This window comes from Panthera onca, chromosome A2, assembly GCF_046562875.1.
Source record: "Panthera onca isolate mPanOnc1 chromosome A2, mPanOnc1 haplotype 2, whole genome shotgun sequence".
NCBI classification, from domain to species: domain Eukaryota; kingdom Metazoa; phylum Chordata; class Mammalia; order Carnivora; family Felidae; genus Panthera; species Panthera onca.
In genome coordinates, this window is record NC_138340.1 from 119,240,252 (window position 1) to 119,262,029 (window position 21,778).

Genomic DNA, 21,778 nt, shown 5'->3' on the forward strand with positions numbered 1-21,778 from the left:
AATAAACTTTAAAAATAAAAAAGAGAATCTCAGTAGACCATCACTCCATTTAAATAAATAAATGCGTGTTAAATAAATAAATAAATGTTAAAAAATTTAAAAAGAGATAAAGAGGGGCGCCTGGGTGGCTCAGTCGGTTAAGTGTCCAACTTTGGCTCAGGTCACGATCTCGCGGTCCGTGAGTTCGAGCCCCGCGTCAGGTGAAAGATTGTTAGATTTCAGATTCTGTGTCTCCCTCTCTCTCTCTGACCCTCCCCCGTTCATGCTCTCTCTCTGTCTCAAAAATAAATAACCGTTAGGGGCGCCTGGGTGGCTCAGTCGGTTAAGCGTCCGACTTCGGCTCAGGTCATGATCTCACAGTCTGTGGGTTCGAGCCCCGCATCAGGCTCTGTGCTGACAGCTCAGAGCCTGGAGCCTGTTTCAGATTCTGTGTCTCCTTCTCTCTGTGACCCTCCCCCGTTCATGCTCTGTCTCTCTCTGTCTCAAAAATAAATAAACGTTAAAAAAAAAAAATTAAAAAAAAAAATAACCGTTAACAAAAATTTTTTTTGAAAAGATAAAGAAAGAAAACACAACTTCAAAAACAGAATTATTAAGAATTTTAAGATAGGGACAATAGAGCATTAAGCTAAGCCGGGCTCCTTTCATGCCCATGAAGGTGGCATGTTCAGCCAAGTCTTCAAGGATGCGGACTCCTTTTACCTTTCTCCTCCTTAAGGCTCTGTGTGTGTAGGGTTTCCACCCTCAAGGTCATCTCATGACCTGAGTAGTCCGCTGGAGTTCAGCATGGGCAGAAAAGAGAAAGGGAGAACTGCAAAAAGCCAACTCTCCAGGCTGAATCAATGCCCTTAAGGGACCTTCTCAGAAGCCCAGCTCTGCTTATCTTTTTTTAGCCAGAGCCTAGTCCTGAGGCTATGCTAACTCTAAGGGCTGCTGGAAAATGGAGTCTCTGTTGGATACTCCACCACTCTGAATGAAATCAGGCTATTACTAAAAAATAAAGATTAACTGATATGGATAAGCTACTAATTGTCTCTGCCACGCCACCATAAAGATGTAATTTATTTCATCAAGGCTTAATTTTTATTTATGGGGATCGTTTCTGATTTTTCACCATGATCAACGTCATTTACAAACTTTAAAATTGTATATTACTCTAAATTTAAACTCATTCCTAGATAGCTAGCACATTTCTTTGGAAGAACCTTCCCGTTATTAAATCGAACTGAACAATATGTACTTAATTAAACTTGCAATGGTAACAAGAGCAGGTTCGGGTTTGTTTTGGTTTTTTTTTTTTAACACACAAAAAGGAACAATTAAACGTTTATATTGATATTTGTCCTGACATAAACACTGCATGTAGCAAGGAATAGCCAGCTAAAGATAAAGATGTGGGAGCCCCTGGGTGGCTCACTTGGTTAAGCGAGCTGACAGCTCAGAGCCTGGAGCCTGCTTGGGATTCTGTGTCTCCTCTCTCTGCCCCTCCCCCGCTTGTGTGTGTGTGCACGCTCCCTCTCTCCCTCAAAAGTAAATAAATATTTTTTTTAGAAAAAGATAAAGACACGTTAAATGATGTGGCTTTTATGATCCTCTAATCCTGCACAGAATCATTAATTTATGAATGTCTAGGGGCGCCTGGGTGGCTCAGTCAGTTAAGCATCTGACTTCGCTCAGGTCATGATCTTGCAGTCCAGTCCGTGAGTTCGAGCCCCGCGTCGGGCTCTGTGCTGACCGCTCAGAGCCTGGAGCTTGCTTTGGATTCTGTGTCTCCCTCTCTCTCTGACCCTCCCCCGTTCATGTTCTGTCTCTGTCTCAAAAATAAATAAACGTTAAAAAAATTTTTTTTAAATTTATGAATGTCTAGATGACACAAAGCAAAAATGATATAAGCAGGTCCTGAAGGTTGCTGATCTTTTTGGAGAACACTTACTGCTACCTGAATCAATCTGCTGTCAATATCTGCATTCGTTGTATCATCTTTATGCTAACACTATCGTTAATATCTATCTCCAATATTGAACATCAGGATGCTTTCTACCATCTTTTTTTAATGTTACCTAATTTCTAATATTGAGTACGTGATTGTGTAGTGTCATCTTGCTTTAATGTTATCTGCTTGAAGCACACCAGAATACCAAACCTAAGTGAGAAGGCGCTGTTACTCATTTTCACATTAGCATTAGCATAGCATATAATCAGGCTGTTCTTTCATTGGTGAAAACTCGTTGTTGTTTTTTTTTTTTTTTTTTTTTGTTCCGTGCTGGTAACTCAAGACTAAAATAACTTGAAAGTTCTTAGCTCATTTGTTTGTCACATCTTTGCCAAGCTTATCAAATGATTTCCAGATGAAATGAAAAAGATTTTTTTGGCCTCCAAAACACTTTTATTTGAAGTAAATAACTATGAAAGAATTTACTTATTCTATTTTTTAACCAATTCTTAAATAACAAGAACTTGTAATATATTAAAACAGAATGGCCTCTGCATATTCAGATCCTAATGTGAAGTTTTCCTGAATGAATTTGGGTACAATTAGGTTTCAGAAATGGAACCATTAAAATCTGAGTATTATGAGCAAACTATTATTTATAGAGTATGGTTCTACATACTCTAACATTTTGTCCTTTACATATAAATATCTGGGTACATGCACCATCTGAGTGTATAAAATTAAACTACCCGAACACCTTTAAAAAATTAGAGTAAAATGTAAAAAATGGCTATAAAAAGAAATTCATTAGAGATTTCAAAATATCCGTAAGTGCTAAATAAGGTTTCCAGAAATCGGTGATTATGCTGAAACGTGTCACAAGGGGAACTGTTAACAAGTGTTACTTTGCCAATGGTAGGAAGATTGCCAACCTTTAATTGGCTTTAAAGTTGGTGTTCTATCAATGGTGTATTGTAAAAGGCAATAATGCCCACATTTATGATCTAAGTCTGAAATGGGAACTCTAGATTTGACTAACTGTGGCACTATACGCTAGTCCTTCTAATTAAAAATATTCAAATGCCTGCCTTTTCAATTTGATCAGGATGTTTATTATCATGTTTTTAACAACAGCAACGAAACAAAAGATGTTTGTCCATACTTTACAATACACAATAACCAGTCAACTACCCACCCCCCTTGTTATGCTATGCATTACCTATTTTGTTCTAATGAAAATAGCTCTAATGAGAATAGCTCTTTCTAAGGCTATTGGGAAGGTGGGATTCTCCTGAATGGAACAAAAATCTGGCATGGCACCATTCTTTGGATTCTGTAGGGAGGGTGTCCTCATTAATAAATGCAAATGAGAGATCATATTCTCTCTAATAAGCGGATTCAATAATACTCTGCCCATTGGCTTCTGGATTTCTTTTTTCCTTTTTCTTTTCCTTTTTTTTTTAAGATTTATTTATTTTTGAGAGAGGGCAAGCAGGGAATGGGAAGTAGAGAGGAGGACAGAAGATATGAGGCGGACTCCATGCTGACAGCATGAGGTCACAAGAGAGGCTCAATGTGGGGCTCGAACTCACAAGCTGTGAGATCATGACCTGAGCTGAAGTCGGACGCTCAGCTGGCTGAGCCACTTAGGTGCCCCTCTGGATTTCTAAGTGTGAATTCCTAACTGTCTGCTAGGACAGTGCGACAGAACTCCTGAATAACAAGGTGAACAAACAAATGCAAAGTCAATTTCCAGTCAAACCAGTAGGAGGGGAAACCCCAACAGAAAGATCACTTTCAATATGCATGAGGTTTCAGAGGGCTGGAAAAAGATCCAGAGAGGATTTCACTGAGCAGCTGACATTCAGTCTTCAGCTGACTAACCGGGCAGTTTTGTCCTGCTGACTTGAATAGCTTTGTGAATTAGGGAGAGTTTGCAGCTTTTCTGACTCTTGCAGGTTACTGATTCATCAGACTGCCTTTCTATACCAGCCACTTGTTTTCCACTCTCTAATCTTCCTCCTACCCCATGTGACAGCGCACACTCCATATTTTAGCTCCTTGGCCATAAGAAACCAGCAAGGCACATTCAGTGACCATAGCTACAAGGCCCCTGTGGCAGATACTGTTGGCTGCTTTCCCAAGGTCATACCTCCTCTCCCGCCTTCCTCGCTGGCAGGACCGCCTCCCACAGTAGGGGCAGACAATGCCGAGTAGTTGCATTCTCAGCCTCTCTTGTGACCTTAGTCCTGGCCTGTGACATAAGGGCAAGTCGGTTGGGAATTTCTGGGAAAGAAAAGAAAGAAGTTTCTCCATACTTCCCTCCCCAGTCTTTCTGGTTTTGCTGTGATTGCATAGAAGGGGTGAAGCTTGAATGTCAGAGGACCATCTTGTGACAGTGGTCAAGAAATTGCACGGGTACCTGGGTGGCTCAGTCAGCTAAGTGTCTGACTTCAGCTTAGGTCATGATCTTGCTGTTTGTGAGTTCAAGCCCCACATCAGGCTTTGTGCTGGTGGGGCGGAGCCTGCCTGGGATTCTCTCTCCCCCTCCCTCTCTGACCCTTCCCCATTGTGCTCTTTTTCTCAAAGTAGAAATTTAAAAATGTATATATTAAAAAAAATTTTTTTAATTAAAAAAAAAAAAAAGAAATGCAGAAAAGCCAGCTTAGAGCTCTTTGAACTTCTGTTTTGTGACAAAAATAAGTTATTTTTTAATGTTTATTTTATTTTTAAGAGAGAGACAGAGCGAGCACGAGTAGGGGAGGGGCAGAGAGAGAAGGAGACACAAAACCCAAAGCAGGCTCCAGACTCTGAGCTGTCAGCACAGAGCCTGACTCGGGGCTTGCATCCACCAACCGTGAGATCATAACCTGAGCCAAAGTCAGACACTCAGCCGACTGATCCACCCAGGTGCCCCTAAAAATAAGTTGTGTTTAAAGCCACTTTAATTTTTATTTATTTTTTTACTTCCACCCAAAAGCACCTTTACTAATTTCTTTTTACTATTTTTTTTAATTTATATTTTATTTTATATTTAAGTAAACTCTATACCCAACCTGGTGCTTGAACTCATGACCCGAGATCAAGAGTCACTGGCTTCACTGACTGAGCCAGCCAGGTGCCCCTAATATTTATTCTTAATATCAATATAGCTTGCCAACGTGAACAGATTCTGTGATGATTCGAATTGCCTTTCAGACAGTTCATGGTATCTACTTGGTTATTTCTCAATCTAGTTTCTTTGATGCTATAGAAAAACAGTCTTCGACCAAAGGTATACAATGCCGTTTATTGAGCTTTAAGTAAAATCTGAATGGAACAATGGTGTGTGAAACAATGGCTTATCCTTCATGACAAAATTCACTCACCCCAACACTAAGTCAAATTTGATCTTTCTTTGTCTTTGATACTTCTGTACATATAAGGCAGAATGCCCGTGGACATAAAAATGTTTCTCAGAAAAGATGTATTTTTTTTATCATTGTGGGTAAAATAGCTCGTGGGATGTAAAATGGAAAAGATGAGAATCATAGCTACCAAGAGCTACAGATAGTGATAGAAATTCAAAAAGAAAAACCAAAATTGATGTCCGTATTTTGTTCACGCGACTCATTCTCATATAATCACAAATTATAATAAAAAAAAATCAGTTTTTAAACCTGGAGTTTTGTGGTCACCTTAGAATGTTAGCAAAAGAAATCTTTGCATCTATTTTCAGCTAGGAAATTTGGCAAAACCTACTGTCTCCCATAAGCATCACAATTATTTGCTTAGTCAGAATAAAATATGGAAAGGATGTTGAATGTGTTTGGGAATCGGCTTCAGAGTCAGAGCTCTGTCTCCTGAAGTCATCGCTGAAGTCATGTGGAAAAAGTCGCGGTAATCTACCGACTGAGCCACCTGGGTGCCCTGCAGTAGATATTATTGACAGCACGTGAATCTCCCTGTGAGCTTGGAAAATTTGAGTGAACCCCCCAGCAGCATATGGGGTTATATCACTAAGGATTAGGCTCAACTGTTGGCCGCAGAGACCCAAGTATAGTGGTTTAAACATATTGTCTATTAGCTCTTTTAAAATACATCCAAACGGTACAAACTCCCATGACAATAAAAATAGAGTTGAAGCAAAGATAGCTTTTCCTCTAGGGAGAAAAAGCATAAAATGTGTAGACCCAAACCTGTATTTGGTTCTACCTCTGGTACTTACTAGCTACACGGCCTCAGGCAAGCTGCTCTCTGAGCCCTAATTTTCTCTTGAATAAATGGGAAGAATAAAATGTGCCCGGCAAAATTATGGTACCGATTAAATGAGATAATAAGTGGGAGTTTTTATAACATATCTGCTGGAAAATGATTTTTTAAAATATTTACTTATATTAGAGAGAGAGACAGACAGACAGGGTGCAAGTGGGGGAGGGGTAGAGAGAGGGAGACAGCATCCTAAGCAGGCATCAAGCTCCAAGCTATCAGCACAGAGCCCTACGAGGAGCTTGAACCCACAAGCCATGAGATCATGATTTGAACTGAAGTTGGATGCTTAACCAAGTGAGACGCCCAGGTGCCCCTGGAAGATGATTTGAAAAGAAGATGTCCACCAGGGGCATCTAGCTGGCTCAGCTGGAGGGGCATGGGACTCTCCATCTCAGGGTCATGAGTTCAAGCTCCACACTGGATGTAGAGGTTACTAAAAAAAGTAAATAAACTTACAAAAAATAAAAATAAAAAAATAAAAGAGGAGTCCACCGAAAAATAGAAAATAAAATAAGTAAAGTAAGAAAAATAAAAAATAAAAAAATTAAAAATAAAAAAAATTAAAATAATAAAATAAAATAAAATAAAATAAAATAAAATAGTCCAGGACTGGAGCTGCACTTAGAAGAGCTTCTAAGGATCAGCACTTCATGTTGAAAGCAAAACTAATTGGTTCTATTGATCTCAAAATTATCTGCAATGGGCTGCTGACTCGTCAGCACCAGGTGCTCTTGTTTCTTTCTTTCTGGGAGGCCCAGAACTTTTTCTGCCAGAGTGGTCAAGTTCTCTGTGATGGTTAATTTTATGTCACCTTGGCTGGGCCATGGTGCTCAGATATGTGATCAAACATTCTAGATGTTTCTGTGAGGGTGTTTGGGATGAGATTAGCATTTAAACTGGTATATTTTGCATAAGAGATTGCCTTCCATTATATGGGTGGGCCTCATTTAATTAGTTAAAGGCCTGAATAGAACAAAAGACTAACCTCCTCCAGGCAAGAGGGAATTCTGGCAGCAGAGGGACTTTGGATTTGAACTACAACATCAAGCCTTTCCTGGGCAATCACTCCGATGATCTTTGGACTTGAATTGCAGATTTTGAACTTGCCAGTCTCCATAATTACTGGAGCCAATTTCTTAAGATAAATCCTTTTCTCTCTCTGTTGTGTGTGCGTGTGTGTGTGTACTAAACTTTTTCCAGCAGTCTCAAAATTTTGTTTTCTGTGGTGCCTGGGTGACTCAGTCAGTTAAGCATTCGACTTCAGCTCAGGTCATGATCTCATGGTTCACGAGCTCGAGCCCCACATCAGGCTCTGAGCTGACCCCTCAGAGCCTGGAGCCTGCTTCGGATTCTGTGTCTCCCTCTCTCTGCCCCTCTCCCACTTGTACTCTCTCTCTCTCTCTCTCTCTCTCTCAAAAAATAAACTTAAAAAAAAAATGACCCCTCTTGAGATGTGTCATTAAAAGATCACTGTATTTGAACATCCAGATGACCAACTGACACATGAAAAAAAATGCTCAACATCAATCATCATCAGGGAAACACAAATCAAAACCACAATGAGATACCACCTTACACCTGTCAGAATGGCTAACATTAACAACTCAGGCAACAACAGATGTTGGCGAGAATCCGGAGAAAGAGAATCTCTTTTGCACTGCTGGTGGGAATGTAAGCTGGTGCAGCCACTCTGGAAAACAGTATGGAGGTTCCTCAAAAAAACAAAAATAAAACTACCCTACGACCCAGCAATTGCACTACTAGGCATTTACCCACGGGATACAGGTGTGCTGTTTCGAAGGGACCCATGCACCCCCATGTTTATAGCAGCACTATCAACAATAGCCAAAGTATGGAAAGAGCCTAAATGTCCATCGATGGATAAATGGATAAAGAAAATGTGATACACACACACACACACACACACACACACACACACACACACACACACAATGGAGTATTACTCGGCAATCAAAAAGAATGAAATCTTGCTATTTGCAACTACATGGATGGAACTGGAGGGTATTATGCTAAATGAAATTAGTCAGAGAAAGACAAAAATCATATGACTTCACTCATATGAGGACTCTAAGAGACAAAACAGATGAACATAAGGGAAGAGAAGCAAAAACAATATAAAAACAGGGAGGAGGACAAAACAGAAGAGACTCTTAAATATGGAGAGCAAACAGGGTTATTGGAGGGGTTGTGGGAGGGGGGATGGGCTAAATGGGTAAGGGGCATTAAGGAATCTACCCCTGAAATCATTGTTGCACTATATGCTAACTAACTTGGATGTAAACTAAAAAAATAAATTAAATGAACATTTTTAAAGAAGAAAAAAAAATCACTGTATTTGATATCACAAGATAATGACCCAATACCAAGAATATCGGTTATAATGAGCCTCTGTTAGGATGGTTAAGTGGGGAAAGAATGAACTTTTAGCTGGGTATAACTGTGCCTTGCCTATTCCAGCCTTGTTTAGGACAGACAATGCCTTCACACATAAAGTAGGGGTAATATAAGTAAAGTATTATATTAACTATATGTTTTATTCATACTACTTTTCAATATTAAGCTGGTGATTTCCTGGAATGCTTATGAATGTGCATATTAATTGCATTTCTAAAAGTTTTCTGCAGATTTTAAAACACAATTTATTAGCAAATATAGTCCACAGCCACAAATACTAACTACTTCCAACTGTGAATGTGTCAATTCATCATTCCTTGATACTTTTTCATCACACATTTTAGAATGGCATTCTCAGTGTTTGGTTGGAAAAACTTCATGTTGGTGCTAAAATAAAATTATTGAGCATGAATGTGATTTTCCTATTATAAAATACAAAATTATACATGTAATGATGACTCACTTATACAGGCAAACTAGAGTTTTATGTAGAAGAGAAAGAAGTGATATCTTCATTTATTATTTCTCTACTGTGAAATATGTATTTTGTGACTATATGCAGGCCTTTAGATTATAAAGTAATAATTAATTTCCCACTAACTATAATAGATGTCTTTTGTGCATTTAGGTGTTTTTGATCACTTAAAGCTTACCGCTTTATTTTTAACTTTTGCATTCTAAACAGCTGAAATATTTTTTTTAATAACTGAAATGGTTTTATGAATTATCTTGTTAATCTTCATAATACTACCCAGAGCAAAACTGGGAATCAGTCATAGTTTTGGGGGAACACAATGTTAATGTAACATGTATTTATATTTATTAATATAAGTATATATGTTATATGTAAAATACACATTTACTCTGAGTATGCTTAATTCTTCACATTTTTACTTAAGCACAGGATAAGTAACAGAGACAAGTAAATGAATGTCTTTTATTCATTTTTATGCCATTGGTAACTCACACGTAAAACTTAGTGTTTATGAAGCTCTAAAGACACTGATGATTAAATTTATATGAAACATACACAAAATAGGACTATATTTTCCCTATGTATATAAATGCATAGAAAAATCTGGAAGGATACATGCTTACCTGATAACAATGAACACCTCCGGGGAAGTAGGGCTGGCATCAGGATGGAGGTAATGTTCTAAGAGGATTTTAGCTTTATCTATAGTGTATATATAATTTATGATTTTAATAATTGAAAGATTTTTTAAAATGAAAAATTTTAATGTGATTGATTGCTAGCAGTTTATTTGTCATGAGTCCCTATAATCCTACATTCATCAGTCACTAGATGACCCTGGCCATCTAGTGCATGGATATGTAGACTCTTTTCATCACAAAGGAATGGGCATTGTAGAGATTTGTTCTACATGAGGCTCCTGCATACATAGATGTTGGCTGAGAAAGAATAATTAACACATCTCTCTCTCTCAAGGCTCTGTTTGCAGGTTTGTTGAGAATAATCATGATTTAAATAACAGTTATGTATTCAATGTCTATTCTTTTTTTTTAATTTTTTTTTAATGTTTATTTATTGTTGAGAGAGCAAGACACAGTGCGAGTGGGGGAAGGGCAAAGAGAGAGGGAGACACAGAATCTGAAGCAGGCTCCAAGCTCTGAGCTGCCAGCACAGAGCCTGACGTGGGGCTTGAACCCACAAACAGTGAGATCATGATCTGAGCCAAAGTCGGATGCTTAACCGACTGAGCCACCCAGGGGCCGCTATTCAATGTCTATTCTGTGCCAGGACCAGGGTAGACACTGGACATCCAAAGAGGCATAAAAGTGATCGTGCCCCTAAGGACAGGTGGAGAGACTGGGGAGACATACATAAAAGAATACAAATACAGTACATATGGTGAAAGAAAAGCTAATGAACATCTGAGCCCAGTGAATGGGGAACACACGGGATGGGGTAACAAATGGTGCTGAGGACTGAGGTGAAGAAGGAATTGGTAAAGAGTTGTAGTGATAGTTAGATGGATTCTTGAAACATAAGAAGGCATGTGGTAGGCAAACAAGAAGAAAATGGGCACGACCAGGAAAAGAATTGTTAAACTCCCTAATCAAAGATCACTAGGGGAACCTGCTGATCGTCCAAAACTGGGTCTACACATAGTGAGCAAGTCACAGTACCACCATTAGGGCACCTCAAAAGGTAGGAGTTAAGGAAGGTTGCTTACTTAGAAGTTGCCATTTTTCATCAGATGGGTCTTACTTAGGTGGCAGCTGGTAAGTGTGGTCTGGGCAGAATTTGGTGAGAATTTGTAAATGAGGCGAGCTGTTGAAAGAGCCAGTGGTCTCATTGATAGAGTACCTGAGCCAAATTCATCGTTGATCTCTGGTCTCACTTAGAAGATGTGAATCAGAAGGAGCTGGGGTTCAATCAGTTCAATCTTAGAGAGTGTGTGTGGCATGTTTAGCATATACGGGTTAGCACAGTAGAGTTTTGTGATTGTGATGCATTTTTCAAGTCACATTTCGGTGTCATCTTAGGACCTATTCGTGCAAATGTACAGAACGTGAAAGGCCATGGCCTGATTACAAATGTCGCATGAAAGTAATTACTGAGATTGGGTGTCAGCCTCGGGGCCAAACAGTGATAAAAGTTTTCTGTTCCTCATTATCTAGCAAGTCCCTGGGTCTTTCCTGGTAGCAGGTCAGCCATGGCTTCGTGTGTGGCAGGAGGGCAGGAACAGGTCTGTGAGCATTCTGATATCAGAGACAGAGAGAGGTGTCCGGATAGGTTGCCAAAAGGAGGAAGGCCTGGGATGAGGATCTTAAGCCAATAAAAGAGAGAATAAGGAATAAAGCTTAAGGTGAACAGGTGGGATTCTTGGCGATGTGGTTACATGTAACACCAGAGACCAAGAAGACAGTCAAAAATCCACACACCAGATAAGAACTAGATGGTCTTCCAAATCTAAAACTTAATGTACCAAAATCATAAAGAAAGGGGGAAAAAGCATAAAGGTGGAAAAGGGCAAGGTAGAACAATCAGACATAAGGATGAGGAGATGGTCATAAAATATACAACATTTTATCAAGGGCGACTTGATACTCACTGATTGCAACATCCCCTGATGGGTGGTCATCTGCCCCCTCTATGAACTACTTTGAAAGAGGCCATATACTTGTGTGTGCGTGTGGACAGTTTTAATCATTATCTGAGCTGAAACTGCATCATCTGTAATTTCTGCTCTTTATTTCTGCCTCGGCCACTATACAGCATATATCTTGTCTTCCACCCAAGAGGCTGCATGTTTTTGAAGAAAGTAATCAATGTTATCAACTCACCAAAGTGTTCCTTCTTCCTGGCTGAAGTCCATTTAAAAAATTCCTTTCTGGGGCACCTGGGTGGCTCAGTTGGTTAAGCGTCCGACTTGGTTTTGGCCCAGGTCATGATCTCACTGTCAGTTTGAGCCCCGCATCCGGCTCGGTGTTAACAATACAGAAACTGCTTGGGATCCTCTCTCTCTGCCCCTCCTGCATTCTCCCTCTCTCTCTCCCAAGATAATTAAATAAACTTTAAAAATAAAATTTAAAAAAATTCCTTTCATTTTTATTCTGATATTCTGTGCACAGAGAAATATTATGTACAGATAGGAATAAATTGTAAACGTATGTATAACTTTTGACTTCTTATAGTTTTGATATTAATAGATATTTTCATAGCTCATAAACTTTTTACTTTAGGATACTTTTAGATGGATAAGAAAGTTACAGTAATATTATAGAGTTTCCATTTATCCCATACCTCACTTTTCTGTTATTAACATTTACTAAGGTACATTTGTCATAGAAAATGAACCGATATTGTTAACTAAAGTCCACACTTTATTCATTTCCTTTAGTTTTCATCTAATGTCTAAAAGTCCATTTTTCACATGCCAGATTTCTAATCCTGGTCAAAGAGGTGAACAAAAATAAGAAAAGCTGGGGCAACCTCATAGATAGACATGAGGTCCACACCCAGGAGACTATCTAGTAAAAGCTATAAACTTTATTAAATTAACTCATTTAATCCTCCCAACAATTTAGGAGGTAGGTGCTCTCATTATCTCCATCTTAAAAAAAAATTTTTTTTTAATCTTTATTTAGTTTTGAGAGAGAGACAGTGTGAGCAGGAGAGAAGGAGACACAGAATCGGAAGCAGGCTCCAGGCTCTGAGCTGTCAGCACAGAGCCTGACGTGGGGGTTGAACTCATGAACTGTGAGATCATGACCCGAGCCAAAGTCTGACCCTTGAATGACTGAGCCACCCAGGTGCCCCTCGTTATCTCCGTCTTTAAGAGGCTCAAAGAGATAAACTTACCTTCCCAGAGTCACGTTGAGCCAAACCTCCAGTCCAAGTGTGTCTGACTCAGCAGCATAGCTCTGTCCCTCACTGGTATATTTCCAAAAAAAAAAAAAAAAAAAAAATGGTATTCTGTGTCTGGAATCCATGATCCACTCATTGTTCAGATAAGATGGCAACATGAGGGCCATTTAGCCATCTTCTAGCTGTGGGTTTACTTATTTAACACACATAAAAAATTTTTTTTACCTCCTACTATGGAGAAGAAATGGCTGTATTTTGTAGGAGGGACTTTGGACAGAAGCAAAGACTAGGGACACGGGTCCCGATAGTAACCATGAGTGTGAAATGTAAACATTTTAGTAGTCAAATTCTTTACTGCAATTGACAGGCTTCCGAGAACAATAAATGTAGGGAAATTTTGTTTAATCATGTGATTGGAGTTGGCAATAACGAATGCCCCTAAATAGAAAATCAATAGTATCCAGGTCCATAAATGTATTATTTCTACTTCTGTCTAAAGTGAATAGGACATTTATCAAGGGTCAGAGATAAACAGGTGATGCTTATGAACCTCAGTGTTGAGAACCACTGGTTTACTAAGTTCTGTGTGAATGAGAGATTGTATAAAAGAAAGTCCTTTTTAAATCTTTGGATATAAATTGTCTGCTTAATTGTTCATATAATGTAATTGTAATATGGTAAACACGTAGTGATGATGTTAGCCACCATTTATTGGGCCTTAAGTGCCTGACATTCATTTTCTCATTTCATCTTCAAAGGCTCTGTGAGAAAGATATTCTAAACACAATCCCACAAAGAGTGAACTGAAGCTTAGAAAGATTAAGCACTTAATGTCAGTAATTTAAAACTGAGCCAAGGTTTGAGCCTGGGTCTGTTTGATGCCTGGATGGGGCCTGTGGTTTTGCCTGTGGTTCTGCCTGTGGTTCATCTGCTCAAACAGGAGCCTTAGGAGTTGGGGAAAATGTGATGACCAGTGGTCGACCTTGAGGTTCACCCTCTAGGTTTTAGAAATGAAGATGTCCTTCAGAGAAGAAACAGAAATGTCCAGCTAGTCCTGGGATGTAATAATGTGCCATGGTATGAAGGTTCTTTGGTCCAGATGCAAGCTAAACTTTGGGGCACCTGGGTGGCTCAGTCAGTTTAAGTGACTGGCTCTTGATTTTGGCTCAGGTCATGATCTCAGCTCAGGTCATGATCGCACAGTTCGTGAGCTTGAGCCCCGCATGGAGTTCTGCACTGGCAGCATGGAGCCTGCTTGGGACTCTCTGTTTCACTCTCTCTCTGCCCCTCCCTTGCTTGCACGCTCTCTCTCTCAAAAATAAATAAATTAACTTAAAAAAAGAAGAAGAAGAAGAAGAAGAAGAAGAAGAAGCAGCTAAGCTTCTCCTATGTGTGGATTGATGAGTTTTATATGATTTATTCCCATAAACCTATAATATGGTTTGTTCACATCGATAGGGCAACCTGTTGGATATATCCAGGTATGAAAAAATGAACTTTACCTACCCATGAGGGTAGGAGGAATGTAAAAAAGAATGGGGAGATGGAAACATAATACACAGGGAGAAGAAGGAAGACATTACGAGGTGGTTTTGAAACCATCCAGCTTTGTCTTCCTATACTGAATAATGATGATAATAACAAACACTTTTTATTTTTATTATTTATTTATTTTCAATTTTTTTTTTTAACATTTATTTATTTTGAGAGACGACACAGAGTGTGAGAGGTGGTGGGGCAGAGAGAGAGGGAGACCAAATCTGAGGCAGGCTCCAGGCTCGAGCTGTCAGCACAGAGCCTGACGCGGGGCTCGAACTCACGAACCGCGAGATCATGACCTGAGCTGAGGTCGGCCGCTTAATGGACTGAGCCACCCAGGCGCCCCATGTATTTTTTATTTTTTAAGTGTTTATGTATTTGTTTTTGAGAGAGAGAGGGCACAAGCAGGGGAAGGGCAGAGAGAGTGAAGGAGACATAGAATCCAAAACAGGCTCCAGGCTCTGAGCTGTCAACCCAACACAGGGCTTGAACCCACAAACTGTGAAACCATGACCTGAGCCAGAGTCAGATGTTTAACCCACTGAGCCCCCCAGGCATTCCAGCAAACGTTTTTTAAATTGAATTAGAGCTGGCATACCATGTTACAGTTTCAGGTGGCTCATTTAGGTCCACAAGTCTATACAACATGCTATGCTCACCGGAGATGTAGCCATCATCTGTCACCATACGACACTACTACAATATCATTCACTGTATTCTCTCTGTTGACAAATACTTTTTGAGTACTTACCACATGCAAGCATTTACACGAGCACTTTGCAACTCTACCCAGTCCCTGCCATATAGATAGAAAAAATAGGGTTGGAAGAGGTAAAACGTTCTCCTAAAGCCAGTCATGCCTGTCCGACTCAAAAGCTTAGAAAGTGTGACATTTCTTAATCTATGTACGTATCACCCATGGTTCCGCCACAGGTCTTTCACACCCTCCTCCAAGAAGGCATTGGAAATAAAGGTGTGGAGAGAAGGTCTGTGGAAGATATGATACAGAGTTTCTCTGGACAGGACTCTGAGAGAGGGTGTGGGACAGGGCAGTTGAGAGCTTGGCACGGTTTGGCTCCCGTAGGGTTGGAAATATGTACTCTGTTAGCTTGACTCTAACTATGAACTTTGTGTTTTCCTTGCTTGTGTTTCTTTGTCTTCAGTTTCCTTTGGAAAATTCCAGCCTGCTTTGCTGGGCTGACAGAAACAACGTGCTTTTTGTTCATGCTTGAGCCAGAGAGTCAGGAACAACAATTTCTCTGTCAGGGTTGGAGGAAAGGTTGGAATAGGATGGAAGGTGGTAGGGGGTTAACCATGGACATCAAAGGGAGAGAAGCCCAAAAGGGAGACCCACATGCACAGACACTCCTGGCTCCTTTTCTCCGGTATTGTGCCAAAGGGAAAGGCATTGCAAAGGGGCAAATACCATGTTGCTTAATTTGTACTGTGCTCCCTCTTGACTGTAGATTCTCTCCGTCAAACAGGCATCCAGTGGAGCGTGTGTAGAGGTTCTTTGGGGCACCATATAGGAGGGGTCTCCACTGTTTCTCTGATTTGGGATAAACCAGCCCGATGCATTTTCAAGCCCATCAACCCCTTCTTCTCTCCGCCATATAACCCTTCTGACCCCCTTGACGCTGCTCTTGCCCCACAGGCAGTTTCTCTTGAGTGGGGTACCCGTGAGATAGCTCCAGCCTGCCTATCTTTGTGATTGCACACTTGACCAGAGAAATTCCCACGTCCTTGCCATACCTGTTGAGAATCTGACTAATTAAAACAACAACAAATGCACTTTAATGGACGCATTGTGTTTTACTAGCTAAGCCTACAATAGTGCCCTCTCTGAGGGGATTCTTCAGCATTCTTTAGCCATTCTTTAGCAAAGGGACAGGCCGCTCTTCGCTCTTCGAATGTCCCTTCTCTCCTCCTTGTCATCACTCTCCAATTCTTTTTCCCTCTGCTCAGACAGGCATAGAGGGTAGGTACGCAATTCCGGGGCATGATCCTGACTTCAGCCAGAAAATGGCTCTCTTCTTCCAGGCACTCCCCAAATTTATGAACCTACCAGTGGTCCTGTTAGTGTTCCCTTCACTTGGTCCGGGTGGAGGGTGGGAAAGGAAGAAGCAGGGGGAAAAAGCACGGTGGAAAGAGGGAACTCATAATCCCAGTATATCTCCTAGAATTTTGGTTTTCGTGTATTAGCTGCTGGGTGTTTGGGGTGCTAGCTGGCATAGCAAATCCAGCTTTGCTTTCAGCAAGTTCCAAGGGCACACATCTGAAGGCTTTCTTCAGAACTGAAGGTAGGAAGTGCAATCGCCTCTTGTCCTCAGTTCTGGCACCTGATGTTCTCACCTTTGGGGCAATCAGAAGCAACAAGAAAAATCTTACTCAGCAATCAGAGGTGACAGGAAGAATCTTCTTCAACGTTCCAGTATGTGTTAAAGCAACAGTAAAGATGCAGAGATGTGCTTATCTCAATCGTAGAGCTGATGGACCATGGAGTAGTAAAAGCAATGACAACACTAGCCCACAGTAGCTGTTAAACCAGTGGGAGCCATTACCGTTTGACGATCTCTAATTTAAAACCTGTAGGGCCAGCTACGTTCTAGAATTCAGACGTTTAGGGATTTTAAAACGGTACTTGTATATATTGTGTGGCTATTCCAGAGGGGTCTGGAGCAAAACCCTCTCATCAAATACATTAATGTCTCTGCAACGAAACGTAGAAATCATCACAAGAACTGGTTAAATAAAGACTTTAAATAGCCTGATGTCAGTTCAAGCGACGATGCGCCCTTAAATGAGTTCAGACTAGTACACGGTTTTGGCATCTACTGAGTTTTGAACAAGTTGTCAGCTTCCAGAGTTCCTCAGATTTCAGTTTTAGATAAAGGACTGTGGGTTTGAATTAATCATACCAGGTCATTGTTCCGGGAACTGGAAACCAACAAGCCAAAACACTGGACTATAGCTTATCCTCGCTGCTGATTCCCAACAATGCTTCATTAATCTGGCCCTTCACAAAATAAACTGTGTTCACTTGACCCATTCATATTTTACTGAGCTAGCCTAAAACAATGCCCTTTCTAAGTGCAGCAGCTGTTCTGCCATTCTGGCACAAGTATTTGCTGTCTGGTAGACATACCTTTCGGATGACTGTCATGGTGCAGAGATTCAGCAAAATGGTGCCTTGCTGGTTAACATTCATACAACTCTGAAACATGCCTAATTATTACCAGGGAGTGTCAGGCACAAGGCTGAGTTCGTTGGGAATTTGGCCAACCTTAAAGGGGATAGAGCACACCTCTTAGTTACCAGTTCCTTTAAAGTGTTACGTTCTGGCTACTGTCCGTTGATAATAAATGCCCCGGACCTTGGCCAAGCTCCAGGCAATCAAGGATGCCTTCTGCTTTTGAATGGCCACGTTTTTTTTCTTTTTAAGTTCTAAAAAAGGTAGAGTAAAAACTATTCATCCACAGAGTCCCCAGACTACTTGAATTTATTGTTACTGTGAGATATTTACTACCAATTAATTGACTCATTTAAAATAATACACCGTAGAAAGCTTCATGTGATGCTAAAAATATTTTTAGTATTAACTTATTAGAGCAATAAGAGTGATATTTTTAGCACAATTTAAAAAGTGCCCTAGGGCTTTGGAATTGAAAGAGTATGTTCATAATTTCCATGGGGTTGGCATGAAATATAATTTTCAAGAAATGCATGGGATGATAAACGCTCAATTCAGAATACGAGTTCTCTCTGCAGGGAGGGGAACGCAATCTCTGAGGAACGTATAGGGGCTGACAATTGCACCGATAAAATTCTATCCTTTAAACTGGATTAAGGGTACATGGATATTTATAATTCTTTACGTTTTTTCAATGTCTAAAATATTTCATGATAAATATTTGTATGATTTGCATGAACTCATCCAGGCTAGGGCAAGAGAAGCACAACATAGACTTCCTGTGTCAAATATGTTGATACTGATGAACTATTTGCTATTCAGCCATCCTTCCAAGGATTTGCTTAGTGTGTCCTACAATGTTTGTTTCATTTTGTTTTTTGTCCTTCAATGTTTCTTGATCATTGAATGCCCTCCAGGCTCTGAATTCTTTGTAGGGGTTACTTGGGAGACAAAGGGAAGCATCTGTGGAAAAGAATTATGTTTGGAATGTGAAGTGTGACATTTTATCCTGAGGGAGATTGAAAGGACAGTAGAAACTCCTGGTCTGCTCCAAAGCCGCTGCTATCACATTTCTGCCCCATCACACTTCTCCCCCCAACAGTCTGCTCTTGCACGGCTCCTCCTAGCCTTACCTTTGTGTGCTGCAGAAGTTGGTCATGCTCTCTGCCATTGAAAGTGAGGCACCATTATTACAGGGGAGTGGCCTTTCCCAGAATCCCAGGCTTTTTTCCATAAACATTTGTATGCAAAGGAGCCAGAGTCCCATCCGTCAGCTTCACAAGATGTGGGAATCTGATCATTGGCCTACTTTGTCTGCAGAAAAATCTTCTTGAAAGCAAATGTTAAGCAAACATTATGAAAATGCTTATTTAACACTGTTTACATAAACTTTAGTATATTAAACAGTTTCTCATATTAACATTTTGCTCGCCTTTTAGATATTATCCCAGTAATTATGTGACATTCTGTTATAAGGGTAGTGCAGATAAGAAACCTCTTGGATATCATGTACACACGTTATGTATGTTTGCAGTGTGATTGTTCTTCGAATCTTGGAGACGTATATTTATTTCTCTAAAGTAAAATATGCTACATTTGAAATCCTCAAATAAACTTACGATTTCTAAAATTTATTATTTCATAAAGAGGACAACTAGGTTGTGTTGGTGATGTTTATCCTCTGCTTATGGGCTGGTATTTGGGGGAATGGACAGCTCTAAGGCCTTCTGGCTCAGTAGCTGTCTCTGCTATGAATCCACCCCAAAAGAGGTATTGGGAATAATAGCAGGACCCAAAACAAGGAAAAAGAGGAAGTCAAAGTCTGGTAAGAGTATCTAGAAATCTCTGTTGTCACATTAAACAGGGTAAAGGAGGGGCACCTGGGTGACTCAGTCAGTTAAGCATCTGACTTCAGCTTAGGTCATGATCTCATGGTTGGAGCATCGCATCAGGCTCTGTGCTGATGGCTCATGGAACCTGGAGCCTGCTTTGGATTCTGTCTCCCTCTCTCTCTGCCCCAATCCCCCATCCCAACTTGTGCTCTGTCTTTCTCTCTCTCTCTCAAAAAATAGACACTAAAAAGGGGTGGCTGGGTGGCTCAGTTAGTAAAGCGTCTGACTTCAGCTCAGGTCACGATCTCACCGCTCATGAGTTGAGTCCCGCATCCTGCGTCGGGCTCTGTGCTGACAGCTCGGAGCCTGGAGCCTGCTTCGGATTCTGTGTCTCCCTCTCTCTGACCCTTCCCCAGCTCACACTCTGTCTCTGTCTCTCTTTCTCTCAAAAGTAAACATTTTAAAAAATAGACATTTAAAAAAATATTAAACAGGTTAAAGGAAAGAGAACTAGGGTCATGGGTCCTACAAGGCTCTGGTTTTGGTGAACAAAACCAGGACCCTGGTTTTCTTGGTTCCATGGGCCAAGGCCTGGTCAGTTTTTGCTAATCTACAAAAGTGGGGAGAAGGACCAATCTATAGCTGTGGAACCCAGAGTAAATTCACTTCTGTTGGAAAAGCAATCCAAAACTATGTTCTTTGAAGGATAGGGTGGTTACATTATCCCAGGAAAAGGAGACCCTAGTGTTCAATTCTGAAATATCATAATGGTTCATGTTTCTAAGGGTTAAATTAGCCAGAGTACATTTGCTTGTAGGCAATGGCTTTGAAAGGAGCTGATTTTAAAATGGAAGCTTTTCTCAGACATTGCAGACCTGGTAACCTCAGAATAGTAATCTGATCATTTTTTTTTTTTTTAGTGCTCCAAACTGGATTGGGAATGATAATAACAAACCTATATAGCACCTTAGCATTTACAACTTTCTCCTGTCCTTAAGTGTATGAGAGAACTCTGGGCAGAGAATCAATCTGGGTAGGTAAAGGTACTCAATACGGAGGTTCTGATCTGGCTTTGATGGGGACTCTAAGCTGAATAACATATACATTCATTTATTTCATTAATATTATTTGAGTTTCCCTCATGTGCCAGGCACTGTGGAAGGCATGGAAACGTTGCAATAAATGAAACAAAGTCCCTATCCTAATGCAGCCTACATTTTTACAAATGAAAATATGGCATATTGTAGCAAGTGAGAAGTGATAAAAAGAAAACCAAAGCAGGATAAAGAGCTAGAAAAGGAAATCAGGGGAAGAGGGATCTGTTTTGCCCAAGGTAGTAAGAGAAAATCCCTCTAAGGTGGTGACATTTGAGCAGAGGCTAGAATAAATCAAGGAAGTATGCTATGTGGCTGTCTGAGGGAATAACATTCCAGGCAGAGGTAACAGCACATGCAAAGCATATTCTGAAGCAGAAGTATATGTACGTATATTACTTTTTATTATAGAAAATTTTAAACATATGCAAAAGGAGAGAGAATTGTCCAATGAACTCCAAGTATCCATTACTCTGCTTCCAACCAATTGACCAGACTCCACCACCGCCCCCCCCCCCCCATATTGGGTTATTTGAAAGCAAATTCAAGCCATCATATAAATACTGAGTATGTATTTTCAGCGTAAGAACACTCTTCTTTGACATGCCACAATACCACAATCATACGTAAAAATTTATCAATAATTCATTAATATCGTCTAATATTCTCTAGTATTCAACCTTTTCCAGATTCGTTCATATATATTTTTTTTCTAGTTGGCTTGTTAAAATCAATTAAAAAGAATTTTTTTTTAATGTTTATTTTTAAGAGAGAGAGAGACAGAGCACGAGCGGGGAAGGGGCAGAGAAAGAGGGAGACACAGAATCCAAAGCAGGCTCCAGGCTCCGAGCTGTCAGCCCAGAGCCCGACGCGGGGCTTGAACTCACGGACCGTGAGATCGTGACCTGAGCCGAAGTCGGACGCTCAACCGACTGAGCCACCCAGGCGCCCCTAAAATCAATTTTTAAATAAAGTTATCAGAGTTGTCGGAGAAACAGCAAAGAAGATTGTGTGGCTGGAAAAAACAGAATTCAATACCTCACAAAGGGCGACAAAAGCACTGTCAGAATCAGAACATCAGTTCAAGTAAGTGAGAGAAGGCGATCAGTGGTCAAGCAGATAAAAGGAGCAGGCTTTTATTTCTCTTTAGGAGGAGTGTCGCCCTGTGGGCCTACCTCCAGGACACTA

At 40.4% G+C, this 21,778-nt stretch overlaps 1 protein-coding gene across 1 annotated transcript in view; it reads right to left on the reverse strand.

Annotated features, from left to right (window-relative positions):
- Positions 1-15,161, reverse strand: part of LOC145712664 (cytochrome c oxidase assembly protein COX14-like) — a 28,108-nt gene extending 12,947 nt beyond the window's left edge. Inside the window, exon 1 of the mRNA XM_081790574.1 lies at positions 15,134-15,161. Coding sequence (XP_081646700.1) covers positions 15,134-15,161 — 28 coding nt within the window. The remainder of the gene's footprint in view (positions 1-15,133) is intronic.
- Positions 15,162-21,778: the final 6,617 nt, after the last annotated feature.